At 41.7% G+C, this 15,093-nt stretch overlaps 1 protein-coding gene across 1 annotated transcript; it reads left to right on the top strand.

Moving 5' to 3' along the window:
* The first annotated feature begins 814 nt into the window (after positions 1-814).
* rps6kb1a (ribosomal protein S6 kinase b, polypeptide 1a) lies at positions 815-14,973 on the top strand. Its single transcript, XM_063486275.1, has 15 exons — positions 815-1,160; positions 2,186-2,229; positions 2,979-3,099; positions 4,571-4,639; positions 5,173-5,320; positions 5,415-5,472; positions 6,618-6,718; positions 6,880-6,970; positions 7,061-7,151; positions 7,271-7,378; positions 9,378-9,440; positions 9,523-9,600; positions 9,689-9,796; positions 10,953-11,065; positions 12,418-14,973. The coding sequence occupies exons 1-15, from the start codon at positions 1,089-1,091 to the stop codon at positions 12,680-12,682; spliced, it is 1,530 nt and encodes a 509-aa protein (XP_063342345.1). The 5' UTR covers positions 815-1,088; the 3' UTR covers positions 12,683-14,973.
* Positions 14,974-15,093: the final 120 nt, after the last annotated feature.

Here is a 15,093-nt window from a genome sequence, read left to right as displayed (position 1 = left end):
TGTGTGTGTGTGTATACACACAACTTGACTCATTCACACCTCCAGCCCTTTTTCCTGTGTCAGTCTATTTAAGTGCTTTCTGTCTAACATTCACATGCATTCATACTCTGATGGATGCATTGGAGGGCAGCTTGGGGTCAGTTGGCAGACTGGAGCTGGGAGCACACAGGGATCGACCCATAGACCGTCGGTGACCTGCTCTACCCCCTGAGCTATGTCACCAGCTGAGCTACACCACCTGGTGGTCAACCACCACTAGTTTTAGTGGTTGAATTTTATGTTTGGTCAATTTCTGATTTCTCAGAGAAGTCCAGTGTCACTGGACTTTGCATGACTCATTTACATGATCAGATTATGATGAATATGACTGTCTGTACTGCAAGTTTGGAAAGCAGCAAAAGGAAACTCTGCTAAGTCGAGGACTGCAAATTCTTACAATCTGCTGTTGTGAGTAGGCTAAAATAAAAAAGGAGCTTACATTATACATCTGACCTTTGTTTGATGAATATGTAAAGTTAGTGTTAGATTATGATTTGGGTTCGGCATGGAGCACTACTGTGTCACATGACACAATTTCTGATTTGAAAAAAGCCACCCCAAGTCTAAAACTATCATCTATATTTTTAGAAAAAAAAAGCACAGGAAATGAAATACATTCTCTCATAAACATGTACTATAAATACGTTTTTATGCAAATCTTTAAATACAATTCAAATGTAATTTGCACAGAGTGGAAAATAAATCATCCACCTATATTTATTCGTTCATTTATTTATTTTTCTTATTAGTGTGTGTTTGTTTGTTTATGTTGGGACATCTGACCACATTCCCTCTTTCAGTTACTGGATTTATTTTCCTGATCTGCCGTTACTGGAACTCTTTCCTGATGTTTTCGTCCAGCCTGATCAGAGTAGTGCCGCCGGCCGACGCTAGAGGCTCTTTTTGTTGCTGCTGTTCGATTCCTGTGTTGTTTTGGTTGGTGAGCCCATGCTTTCTGCTGTAGCCGGTTGTAACGGTGATGGCTCCCACATGAGGTGACGGAGCGGGCCTGTGTTTTGTCATTTAACGCCAAGTAAGGTGTCGCGGCCATGGCCGCGGTTTTTGACATCGATTTGGATCAACCGGATGAGAATGTCTCTGACGAAGAATTTGAGGATGGGGTGAGTTGATGCTAACGCTAAGGCTAATGTCCCTGCTGTTAGCCAGTTAGCTAGAACTAAGCAGCTCCGAGGCCTAAGTTGCTAACACCGGTGCCCATGTATCCATTATCGGACACATCATCTTTCACTCTTCCCGCGTATTAATGTGCTTTCACATACAACGTTAGCTACACTGAAATTAAACATTCCAGTTACATTTTCTGGATTTTACTTAAATTTTGGACGTTGGATGGCTTAAGTTAAGGTGACCAGCCCACAAGTACAAGTACACTTTCAACTGAAGAATAACCTTACAAGCAGAGAAGATATCAACGCCAGAGTGTAAAGAAATCAAAAGAAGGTAAAATGTCAGATTAGAAATAAAGCATAACGAAAGCTAAACAATAGCAATTGACGGTGTAGTAGCTAGGGCGTAAGGGGTTGTCCGATAATGGAGCTATGAACGGCAACGCTATTAATCGGTATTTTTAGAGGGATGCTCTTATTGCCGTGTAACTAGCTACATTAGCTGCACATGAATGATATATCTGCGGTTTGTTAGCTACTTTAATTTAATCAATAGTGTATCCCTTTCTGACAGTTTTTTAGAAAATAATAATAATACAAATAAATAATACTCCAGCCGACCAACAACAGGCTGAAATGCTACCGGTGCTAGCATCACTGCAGGTAAGAGGATCACACTTTTGCTAGCCTTCCCTCCGCGGTGTAATGTTAACGCGAGGCTACGAGTCTGCTGTCGTCGCTGCGTTCCTGGTTATTAGTTTCGTTTAAAACTGATAGTGTTAGACATACAGCACTTCCCTGCTTAACTGCATTGGTTAGCCGTGAGGCTGTCCTAACTTTGAGTGAACTAGGCTAATAAAAATATATAGCTAGAAAATGAAAAACCCTCTGTTAGTAAAAGAACATATAAAAGTCTGTAATGTACCTCCGATTGATTCAGACTCCCTAGTAAAGAACAGTTCTCCCTCGCATTCCTGTGTGCCTAAATGTTGTGTCCCGGTGTCCCCTTTTGTTTCCAGGGGCAGCTCAGTGAGTACATGGAGCAGTGCAGTAGCTTTGATTTGTGAGTATAAGCGATGTTGTGATTCACTGTGTTTCGAAAAAGGGAACAAACCATTTTTTTCTTATTTGGATGCGTGGGAGTCAACATTTCAGGATCTGGGAATAACCTAAATCTCGTCATAGCTGTTTTTAAATTGGTATAAGAACTAACCAATTTTAAGCGAACTTGATTGTACTTCTGAGCCATAAGAAATTTGCAACTAAACTTAATGGAAAACTAACATAAGTTATGTAGTGCCAGACCATAACAACCCTCTGTAGCAGGGTTGTTTTGTTGTTTTGTTTTCTAATGCTGGGTCGCCCATTAAAGTGAACTGAAACCTGGTAGCTTTGAGAGCCATTCATGTATCCAGGTGGAGACCTGTGGTGCTGTGTGAAGCAGCATTTAGCAGGTAAAACAATCGATGTAATCTGTGATAATCCTGTTTGGCTTCTTTGTTCTCACTTGGAAATATCTGAGGGATCTTTGTGTGGAAGTGCTTTAGCAGTGGGCACTAATCTCACTCAGCCAGTCGTCCCCCCCACCCCAAACAAAATACATAAAAATAAATAAATAAAATAAAACTAGCATCAGAAAAAGTCCAGCCATTACCCAATGTCGTCATTGTGCTCAAGTGTTTGTGGCACTCATCCATACTTCTGCTGTATCGTTCCTGGAAAATGCTAACAGTGTTGTGCAAAAAATTCTGAACCTGTGTTTCATCTTTACTTTCTTATCTTCTTTATTTATTTTTTGCTTTGTTTTGCCAGTAACATGGATGACTGTGAGAAGTTTGAAATTTCAGAGAACAGCGTGAACAAGGGAACAGAGCAGATCAGGCCCGAATGCTTTGAGCTGCTGAAAGTTTTGGGAAAAGGTGGCTATGGAAAGGTGAGGACTCAAGACTCTCAAATCGACATTTCTCTCTGACACATGTTTTCCCTCCTCCTTTTATTGACCCCTCTTGACTTGAATGTTGGGGTTTGAAAAGTTGCATGTTCATACTCACATGCATTTGATGCAGCGTTAATTTAAAAACAAAAAAACCCCTTTGTTTTTAAAATCGTGTAAAATGCAACTTATATTTCTTAGCCTGGGACCTGGTGTCAGATTACCAGTATGTGTGGGAGGCATTGCAGATGTCTTGAAATTCCAGTGGGTGGAATGGGAAATTTGGCAATAGTTTACAGTGTCATTGTTGTTTATCAACAGCCCTCCAATTCCCACAAATATCTAGCAATATTTTTCCTGTGGTAGGAAGAAAAGAAATCCTGTTTCACCTTTACCGTAAGCTCCTGAAGCAAAGAAGTAGAAGCCTTTACTTGCATAGACATAAAGCATCAAAGTAATCCGTCTGCAGCTCCTTGTATCTAATCTTAGGACAAATGGAGATTTTAAAGATGAGTGCACATTGTGGGTTCTGCCTTATTTTTGTGGATGTAGAGCTCTGGAACTTCCCTGATGTTTCGTTGCTAAACTTGACAATGACAGAGCACATTAGTTATTTTGGAAACATTTTTCACTTAGCAAGCAGATGCATGACTTGCTCTGTCTGAAGTGGTTTTGCCTGAGATGACAACAAAGTCATTTTCCGTAACTTGGGACTTACTTAGAATTATGAGATAACACAGTTTTATTAAGAAAAAAAGAAGAAAAATGTAGCACATTGCCAGCTGTTTTGATATCATTGTCATGTTGCATAATTGGGCAAAAGTTTCTCTGTATTTTTAACTGAGGGTCAGAACTCAAGCCTTTCCTTATACGAAGTAAGAACAGATGATTTTAGTCTTATTTTTTAAGAGTAAAGACAATGATTTTGAAATTCATACCTGAGCGATTGAATTTGTGTCTCAAATGTATAATTTTTCCAATTCAAAATATCTGGACCCCACAGCCAAAGGATAAGTGACAGTACATTCATCGTAGTTTTTGAAAAGGTGGTATTAAAAAGTCTTAAATAAGCTACAAAAGTCACATGCTTAAGCAATAATGTTAGCTATAAAATCATCTTATATCTCTCTGAAAGCTGTCAGCAGAAGTTCAAGATATTCAAACTAACATATAGATTCAGTCAGTAAGACCCAGAGGCAAGCATTGGCATTACGTTCACCTGCTCTCACTGTGGAGATGTCACAGTGAGAGCAGCGTTTCATTATAAGTGTTATGATCTTAGTTCCATGCCAGAGTGCGGGGGAGTGCTGCACATATTTGATGTAACATTAAATAAATCTGTGTTGTATCACTGCTGCTTGTCTTTCAGGAAATGCATTTCTTTCTTTGTGCGGTTTAGTCTTAGATTAAATTTGATGAACCTTGCACCCCTCCTTAAATGTCTTTATACAAATGTAAATTATTTTTGCAGGTGTTCCAGGTTCGGAAGGTATCGGGTGCCACCTCTGGGAAGATATTTGCTATGAAAGTTTTAAAGAAGGTGAGTAAATCCGCTTGCATGTACTCGAGTCGGGTTCATTCGTAGAAACTGGCCCGTGTCTGAATACACAATCAGTGTGGTGTTGCAGAGTTGATGTCCGAGTTCTCTGTACGTAAGCACGAGTATCAATAGCTACGAGTCCGGAGCAGATAATCTGAATATGATATACTCTTACGCTGAGCTATGAAGCCAGAAACTAAGGACAAACCAACCTAAAATAATGGCACCAGGCTTTTTTCTCATGACACCTCAGAGCTGCTGCTTCTGTTCAGCTTGCCTCCTCTCTGCTGTCAACACAGAACTAATGTCTGGCTCTCCTTGAAAAACCAGCTCATATTCCCCGAAGCCTGAGGTTTCGCTTAATGACTGTTTATTAGCTTAATGAGACTTAGCTGTAGCTACCATCTTGGCGTCCCGGTTCCCGCTCTGCCTCTGCAGCTGATGTTTTAAAGGTTTCGTGCTAGCTAATGGGGTAAGATTTATTGCCCAAATAGTTTCACACCCCTGCACTGTGCTTTTCTGTCCTTTGCCAGGCCATGATTGTGCGTAACGCAAAGGACACCGCCCACACCAAAGCCGAGAGGAACATTTTGGAGGAGGTTAAACATCCGTTCATTGTTGACCTGATCTATGCCTTCCAGACGGGGGGAAAGTTGTACCTCATCCTCGAGTATCTGAGCGGTGAGAAGGAATTCCCAGTCATTCTATCAGTGCAGCTCCTCATTCCCAGTGTGAATACATTTGAACGATGAATTTTCATATGTGGTAACTGTAGGCGGGGAGCTGTTCATGCAGCTGGAAAGAGAGGGAATCTTCATGGAGGACACAGCATGGTGAGTTGGTCTGTTGCTGGTAAACCCTCGATCGTCTTCTTTTTTTGGTTGAGTTCAGTTTACTGTGCTCATAGTAAGCACAGCTGCAAGCTTTCATTATCACGAACAAAGCCAGTGTCCAATGAAAACACGGACAAGTGTAAATATCATCCCTAAAAATCCTTACGTACCACGTGTGACATATAAAAACAAATACACTTGACATGTTATGCACACACTGTACGCAAACATGAGTAGGTGGAAGTTGGCACTTATTAAGATCCACTTTCACCAAAAACAGAGACGACCGTCTGAGTGACACCACTTGATCACTGAGAGGAACATTATCTACATTCATACTATTTGTTGTTTTTGACCAGACGTGTGAAGTTGTGTGTTTTGTTTGTTCCACACACTAACTCCTGCGACTGTAATGCTGTGATGTTTCACATTAGTCCTTACTACCAGCTTGCTGAACAGATTGATTTGCTGCTTTGTACAGTATTTGCATCTTTACATTAACTTGCATGTTTGCATATTTCATGATCAGCACCATGAATTTAGGATGTTAAACCACAGAAGTGGCATCTTAACACCCAGTCATGTGACTTTATGATTCACATTCGGTCAAAACCAGGTTCTCCAAAATATTCCTAGGAATAAAACAAAGAGACAAACGGTAGCTGCTTGTGTTCTGACCGGAGCAGACGGACGTATTTAAACTGTAGCCCCAAAAAGCATCACGAGGAAAAAAAAAAATCACATCGAGGAAATTGGCACACGGGGGAGTTTAAAGTTTGAGGAACTGACTTACGTGACGGGAGGCACGTAGGTGACTCTGTTTCTCAGACACTGAGCTGGAACAGTAGGACTGTTCAGCTGGAACAGGGACTGAATGCTTGCAGTATGTGTCCTTTTGTTTTATAAACACAGTCTATAGATGGAGACTCCATGAACCAAAGTGCTGAACAAATAAGGGTTAGTAGTATTCCTAGAATAATGAAAGAGACACTGAGTGCAGAAAGGCACAGGAGTGTAAACATTACATCATAACGTGGGCAAAAAATGTGTGTAAACATAGAAGAGTAATGAGGAAAAATGGATAGAAATGTCAATGCATTCGACTAAATATGGGACCTGCGTTGTTTTTCTTTTTCTGTTGACAGTTTCTACCTGGCCGAGATCTCAATGGCGCTGGGTCACCTGCACCAAAAAGGCATCATCTACAGGGACTTAAAACCTGAGAACATCATGCTCAATAACAACGGTACTGAAACACTAGGAGCTGCTTACTAAACGTCCGACCTAGATACATGTCCTTCACCAACTGAGATTTTCTTGCAAATCTCTTCTGCTTGTTTTGCATTCAACTATTAAAACACAACGTTGAACCTTCTAACGTGTCCTCTGTACGCATCCACCTTCTAGGACACGTGAAGCTGACGGATTTCGGCCTATGCAAAGAGTCCATCCATGATGGAACAGTCACCCACACCTTCTGCGGCACTATCGAGTACATGTATGGCAAACAGTTTGAGTATTTACATACACATCAGCACATTCATGCCTCTTGTTTGACACGCCTTCTCCTCTGCCTCTTCTTCTTCAGGGCTCCAGAGATCCTGATGAGGAGTGGACATAATCGTGCTGTGGACTGGTGGAGTCTGGGAGCGCTCATGTACGACATGCTGACAGGAGCAGTAAGTACAAACCAGTCAACCTCTTAATGCTGTAACTAATGCAAGTAACCGGAACCGTTACTTACAGCGTCCTTATCGTGCTGCTCAGCTAATGTTTCCAATCTGCTGCTGTTCCTCAGCCTCCGTTCACCGGTGAAAACCGAAAGAAGACCATAGACAAAATCTTAAAATGTAAACTCAGCCTTCCACCTTACCTCACGCAAGAAGCCAGGGACCTTCTGAAAAAGGTGAGCTGTTAAAGCCTTGCTGCTCCCCACACGCTTCACACGCCAGGGCCGTGCAAAGACGTTTAAAGGGGCGGGTGCTCAAAATTAAAAATTGGCACATTGAACCAGGCTGAATAACAACAACACACATTCATCAAGAATCTAATATGGGATCGCATCATACTATATCACTGTTGTGAGGTGGCGACAAGGCAAAGCAAACGTAGCCTATGTTTTACCTGATGGGTACAATGTTGCTGTTGAGGGGTTTCTGCTGCTCCTGCTGCTGATAGTGCTGGAGGGCAGGGCTGTGCTGATGTGAGACTGTAGACATTAAAAAGTCCATAGGAGAAATGGTAGCTGATTAAACAAGTGTCATGAGATAATAACAAAATGCAAAGAACATAACAAAATGTGCTTGGAACCATAAGGCAACAAAAACTGTGAGAAATAAACTAGGTTCTGCCTGTAAATCTCTCTTTGCTTCTCTTCTTCCTTCCATCCCCTCATTTCATATAACACTCTTCACTTGCTGTCTATCTGAGAATAAGGCACAACTTGCTATTGCAATAAACTATAATTTAATTATCCACACCTAACAACTCCTGCACTTAATCTATAATAAAATGATGACAGAAAAATGTTATAGAAGCAAAACATTCCAGTTGTGCTTATTATTATTTTTATACTGGAATACCTCTCCAACAACTGGTACATGTGTAATGTTACCTGTGCTCTTTGTAATCCAGCTGCTGAGGGATCCACTGCCTTTAGTAGCCTCACACAGCTCCTACTGTTTCCTCCTCATGTCCTTATCAGGCATGTCTGGACAATGTTATATCATTAGTAATTATTTTTAAAAATCCATATAAATAAAACACACACATGCACGCACACACAGTGACATTTTAGACCTTCTTCAGAATACTGTATACACTATGGGCATCATGGTGCTGATCCAGAATCCTTCCCTTATTATTTATTACTAGAGCTACAATAATAAAGCAATGAGGGGAAAAAAGTAATAAATATGAAATAATGTATTTATGATGATTCCATTTGTTTCACTATGTGCAGGCAGAAAGTTTATTAAATGTTTAAACTGCAGAGATACAATAATTTTACTGCTGTAAAATCAGCATTTTAAATTATAAATCTAATATAATCTGTGTCTTAATGTATGTTCTTTAAAATACAGCATATGTTTTTTTTTAAATATTATAATTATAATAATCCATAATTATGTGGACATGCATATTACATCGTTTTTAGTGAAATATAAGCCCCCCTGAAAGGCAGGAAAAGCCCTGTAACTTACTTTAAAACTAAATGTGTTCACTAAAACGGTGGACAGAGCTACAGACCCATGACAGCCTTACCCAGGTAGCCAGCAGCTATGACCAGCACTACTTGTGCAGTTAATAAAAGGACAGGTAATGTTTGTTGCGCTGTTACACACACAGCACGCTCATTTGTTTCAGTTCGTCAGTTGCAACAAGACAGCTTACCAACGTGTACGTAAATAAGCTAATACTCCTGTGTGCTATAGACTACAGTGTACGCTGTACACCTACTTACTGGTTTTGTCTCATCAGTCTGTCTCTGAGTTAATTTGTGTTTCTCCTACAGCTCCGGACCGCTAAAAATGCGCGTGCTTTTTATGAGCTCGTTCCCGGCTCGTAACCAGCGCGTTCTGCCGTCAAGGGCGATCATTGGTTAATAGTGATCATGTGACTGATGCAAGCCAGATCCTTTTATTTAGCAAAACTGTGACTAATAGTATATATTATTGTTGAGGGGCACACAGGACTCCACACGCACACACATTAAAAAAATAAATAATTTTTTTTTTTTTAAAGTTGCCTCAACAAAAGAGCACTTTGGGCACCCATCAGGAAAGGGGTGGGTGCTCAAGCCCCTCCAGCCCCCCCCCCTCTGCACGTGCCTGTCACACGCCATGTTGTCTTGTTAAAAAGCACTGATCTGCTGTCAAAAATAAGAATATTTTTGTTTTTTCTAGTTGCTGAAAAGAAATGCCTCGTTGCGACTCGGGGGCGGTCCAGGAGATGCAGCTGAAGTCCAGGTAGGCATCACTTTTCAGATGGAGCTTGAAAAATATGTTTTAAAAAAACACACAGACACAAAACAGCTGTCATGTTTCCTAGGCCCATACGTTCTTCCGCCTTATAAATTGGGACGACCTCCTTGCTCGCAAAGTAGAGCCTCCATTTAAACCATTTCTGGTGAGTTTGTCTTCCACACAGAGATGTCCTGTGTAATGTGGCCATGAAGGTCATTAACTAACCTGATTATTATTGTATTTTTTTACAGCAATCAGCTGATGATGTCAGCCAGTTTGATTCCAAGTTCACCAGTCAGACTCCGGTGGACAGCCCCGATGACTCCATGCTCAGTGAAAGTGCCAATCAAGTCTTCCTGGTGTGTAACTGGTGCCTTTTACTCTGTGAAGGGACTAATCGTTGGTGATAAGTCACTCATGTGATAGGAGTCAAAGGACAAACAACTGGTTTGCTTTTAATGTGACCACTTTCTGAAGAAAACCTGACCGCAGTACAAGTACACTCACCGGCCACTTCATTAGTTACACCTTGCAAGTGTTAGTGAACCTTCAGAACTGACTTAGTTCTCTGTGGTAACTCAACAAGGTGCTGGCCCACATTGACAGGATAGCATCACACAGCTGCTGCGTCCGTGATGCGACTCTCGTTTCAACACATCCCAAAGTGCTCTGTTGGGTCGAGTCTGGCCGGTCTTCTCCGGCATTAGCAGAGAATGGCTGCTTACTGGATTATTTTCTGTTTTGGACCACTCTCTGTAAACTCAGGAGATGATGGTGTGGGAAAGTCCCAGCAGATCAGCAGTTTCTCAGATATACTCGGACCAGCCCATCTGGCACCAGCAACCACATTCAAAGTCACTTAAATCACCTTTCTGCCCCATTCTGAACCTCACACGTCATCTTGACCATGTGTATGAGTTTAGCGTGAATGAGCGAGTTGCTGCCCTGCCATTGGCTGATTAGTTATGTGCACTAATTAGCAGTTGGGACAGGTATACCTGACAGAGTGGTGGGTGAGCGTATAACAATGTTGCAGGGTAAGATCTATGAAAGACGACTCATAACCTGCATGTCAGTGTTTTGCAGAGTTTCGTTCAGTCATCGTTTGTGGTCAGATGATGTAAGGTAGGAAAACGCTAAATATCTGGTGCAAAGCTGATGTTGCTAAATTTACACAGACGGAGAGTTTTTAATAGAAAACGGTGCACTGACTGTTTCTGTGTTGTCTGAAAACATGCAAACAGCAGCTAGTTCTGGACATACTGTTTTTTTTTTTCATGTTTTGTTTTTTTCCCCCTTTTTGACAAGTGGGTCTTACGAGAACCAGTTAATGCGTCCCATCTGGTTTAATCCTGTTGGTTTTCCTGGAAGCTTCACTCACTTTTCCACCGCATTGCATGATATGGTTTACTCAGCATTTCATTGCTCATCATCAGCTGTGGGTTGTTTTTGGAAAGATGGTCTTTGAAGTGGGCTTAGATCTCTTTCTGTTTTTGTCCTCCACCCCTTCCCCAGGGTTTCACATATGTAGCCCCATCTGTGCTTGAAAACGTCAAAGAGAAGTTCTCCTTTGAGCCAAAGGTCCGCTCACCGCGAAAGTTCCCGGGAAGCCCGAGAACACCTGTGAGGTAACGGCATGTTGTTTTTCTCTCCAGATCTGTTCAATTTCACTGGTCATTTAAAACATTTCCCAAAACAAGTCTTCATCCTGATGACTCACTTGCTGACCTTGTTAATAGCTTAAATTTGCTTGGTTAACAGTAAGGCATTTAAAGTCATTAAAGCTTAAATGAATTGAATAAAAAAATGGATAGGGAAGGTGAGGGAAGTTTTGGAGTTTTTGGGGTAATTGTACACATCCTTTCATGTCTAAGGTTTTATGAATAAGAACATTAAATAAAAAACAACCTTAAAATGATTTATATACAACCTCAGATGAACAACAACACAAAATAATTTGAAGCCAGAATGCAGAATCAGTGGACGGTACTCCCTCACTGCTCCCATTAAAACAGTAATTAGCCAGATGCTGCTGATCAAATGCAGTTGACTGATCATCAGTAAGTGTTGAGCACCACCATAAAGGCAGATGTTTTGGCAGTTTGCTGGTCTTGAGCATTAATGTGTGTGTTAACACAGTGCCAAGGAGGAACAGTTGCTGCTGCCCATGAGTTTTGAGAGGGTCACAAGACCATTTCCAAATAATTTCAAGTCCATCGTTCTACTGTGGGAAAGATTATTCCCAAGTAGGAAATGTTCAGCACAACTGTCATTGTACCCAGGAAAGCCACGCCAAGGTCAGTCCGTGCACTACCTAAGAGCCACATCTCAGACTCGACAGGGAAAGGTCATAATAGTACAATTAGAAAAAGGCAAAGGTTGCAAGCACAAGGCTCTTTTCTCTAAAGAAGAACACGGCAGCACGGCTTAGATTGCAAAGTCGTATCTGTACACGCCACAAAACCTCTGGAACAATGTTCCAAAATGAAGATGTCTGGCAACAACCAAACAGAGAATAACGCCATAAACCACCGGCCGAGCATGGTGGTAGAGGAATAATGATTTGGGCTCGTTTTGCAGCAACTATGGAACTCCTGTGTACCAAAGTATCCTTGAGCCAAATATGCAGCTTTCTATCTGACAGCTAAAGCTTGGCCTAAATGGGTCCTTTCATAGGACACATCAGGGAACCTACATCCAAATGTCTCAAAAAGAAAACACTAAAGGTGGTTTAATGACCCGGTCAAAGTTCAGACCTCTGACTGAAGAGAGCTGGAAGTCTTACTGAACTGAAGCAACGTTGATGTGTCGTGTTGTTTATTCTCAGGTTGTATTTAAATAAATAAACGAGTTGATTTTTTTTCTTCGTAAGTCCTGGTATGTGACGGTGTGCTTTGGTGTACTTTTTCACGACTGTAGCCGTGTGGTGCACATAACAGCCTTTGAGCCTAACAGAAGTATGTCATATCTTCTTCCTCAGCCCGGTGAAGTTTGCAGGGGGGGACAACTGGCACCGGGGACCTTTGATGACTGGCAGCCCGTCTCTGCTTTCACTCAGCAGCTCGATGGACCAACCCATGGAGGTTTCAGCAGTGGAGCAAATGGACACGAGCGGCAGCGGCTTCACCGAGGCTTCTGCGCCGCTTCCCATCAGGCACCCTTCAGGCATCAGTGTAGGGCCCTACAAGAAGCAGGCGTACCCCATGAACTCCAAGCGGCCCGAACACCTACGAATGAACCTATGACGCTCGGCTCGCCTACGAACGCCGGCCCTCTTTGAGTGTCCCTTCCTTTTCCTTTTGTCCTTTCAAAGAGACTTGTAGGATTTTTTTTTTAAACTTTGACTGACGCTGTCAACGCCGATCACCAGCTCTTCCAGCAGCGCCTTCCCCTCCTTGACCGCCTGAAACCTCCTGACTTAGCCTGGGCCTTTTTTTTTTTTTTTTTTTTTTGTAACTCGCCACAGCTAATCAGCAGTTTATAAATTAGCAGAGCGGTGTGAGAGAGGTGTTCTTCGACAAACTCTGTTCGAACGTGTGCTGAAAAATGCCAGCTGACGAGTGGGCTCAGGTGATTGAGATGTACTCAACTGGCATTATTGTATGATTTACTGGTGCTCTTTTATCTTCGAGTCTAGGGTAACGTTACTTGTAGTGTTTACGGCGAGTCTACTCCATCACAGTGAGAAAAGGATCTCTCTAATAAGGAGCGTTTGTTTCTCCCTCATCGTGACATTTTATCTGAACAGTCACTCTGTGAAATTACGGATCGCGCTGTCAGTCAGTAGATTTATTGGATCATAGTTTCACAGGGTTAGGTCCTTTATATTTAAAGGACAGAGTCAGATCGCCTTTGTCAGTAGAGCTTAGATCAGGTGTAGGTGAGCGCGCCTGAAGGAAAGCAGCTATAAAAAGACAAGTGAAATTTCAGCCAAGTGCATCACTTCCACCACAGTCGATACCAAATGCTGGCACTGCTTTGTCTGACCGGAAGGCTTCCTGTGGGACGCCGATCTAGAAACACTGTTCGTTTTCTTTGTGTTGAATGTAAACAGACTCTAAAACCCTTTGTGTGTCACTTAAATCGCCTGCTCTTATTTTTTAACTCATGCAGTCTCATTGCCACTGGCATGGTTGGAAACCAACAAGCATGTTGACCGAAAATACTCTGAGCCAGATTGGTATCACTGCCTTTTTTACTGACATTGGCTGCATTCATGTCTAAGGTACTGTGAGTGTGCTTTTTGTGCATTGTAACATGGCTTTAAGCGTAAGGGCGTATTAACACACACGTGTATGAATAGACCATCTATTAAGAGTGGGATGTTTGGGCTGTTTGTGCGACGTAAAGCTGCTAGATGAGCCTTTGGAGTCAAGCCATTGAACCCTGTCATCCTAAAAATGACCAAAGGTCGGATTCAGATTCCCATAATGCTAATGAAAGCTAAATGAGTGACTTCTGTTGTTGTTTTTGAAATTGTTCCCTGCAATCCACAAATGCTGACTGTAACGTTTGGCCAAAACGAGCTGAAGCTTTGGGGATTTTTCTGGTAATCATAAAAATGAAAACGCAGGAAAACAACACAGGAAGTTTGCGCCTTTTTCTACAAATTAACTGTGTAGAAACTTCTTTTGGTTCATATGTCATGTTTTAGGTTTTACTGACTGAGCTGATGTATTTGGATCATTCCTGTAAACCAGCTGTGTTTAACAGCCGTCACTCCACTCGCTTACTTTGTTTATATTTATTTCAAGTGCCATTGTGGTTCCACTTCGTTGTCTACACTATGCAAACTATGTATTTATTATGTAGTATTATTCACATGGGGCAGCAGAATGTGTAAAAAGTTGATTTGACTTCTGTTGCAATTATAATCGTGTACAGTGTAATTTTATTTCCATAGAAAGTCTTACAAGAACCTCAGATGCAGCTTTTTTTTTTAATGTTTCAAAAGGCCCGAACGTCTTACAGTATTTATTTCGAGGCATAGTTTCACTTTGAAACCTTTTTTTTTTTCTTCTTCATTTTAGACTTTCCTTGCCAAAAACTTGAAGTGTAGTTTTTCTTTTGCAGTGGAAAGATAGATGATGTTATGATGCAAAAACCAATGGGAATGGCACTGTGCCTTTGCTGACAGAGTACATCACGTATGTACAGTTTGCTGTATATTGTAGTCGTGTGAGTGCGTGTGCGTGTAAGGCTGGGATTGATTACCAACGTTGACGTCCTGTCATGCCTTTCTAGGATGTGTATATCTTTGTGATCGTGGTCTGAGTGGGAGGTTTGGTGTGACTGTCGTGTCTGAGACACGGTGATGTAAAAGTGGTGCATTTTGCTTCTGTTCAGGTATGTTTAAGGAGCATTTTACACACAGATGTTTGAACCATACTTTATCAAGCTTACTTGATAACATGTCTCGAGTTGAAAAGGATATTTTAGTCACTGGTGACATTTCTGTTGTGTTGATCCTTCACCTGCCGAACTGTATCATGTACATAATGAAGTTGAAATAAAACATAAATGAACAGAGCCTGTGTCTGAGTCCTGCTGGTGCAACAGAGAACGTTTCAGCGTATCTCAGTGATAACGTCCAAGTTTTTTTCCCATAAACTGGAAGCTGTTCATCAGGGAACTGTTCCCAGTTTGCTCCACAAAT

Source organism: Pelmatolapia mariae, linkage group LG10_11, assembly GCF_036321145.2.
Source record: "Pelmatolapia mariae isolate MD_Pm_ZW linkage group LG10_11, Pm_UMD_F_2, whole genome shotgun sequence".
NCBI classification, from domain to species: domain Eukaryota; kingdom Metazoa; phylum Chordata; class Actinopteri; order Cichliformes; family Cichlidae; genus Pelmatolapia; species Pelmatolapia mariae.
Note: the sequence above shows the minus strand (reverse complement) of the source record. Positions and strands in the feature narration are given on the sequence as shown.

What these genes read in the sequence shown, in the direction of transcription:
- rps6kb1a (XM_063486275.1), top strand. Translation starts at nt 1,089, where the DNA reads ATGGCCGCGGTTTTTGACATCGATTTGGATCAACCGGATGAGAATGTC. An exon ending in CAGTGCAGTAGCTTTGATTT is followed by an intron (nt 2,230 to 2,978) that starts GTGAGTATAAGC and finishes TTGTTTTGCCAG; the next exon opens with TAACATGGATGACTGTGAGA. An exon ending in TGCGGCACTATCGAGTACAT is followed by an intron (nt 6,971 to 7,060) that starts GTATGGCAAACA and finishes CTTCTTCTTCAG; the next exon opens with GGCTCCAGAGATCCTGATGA.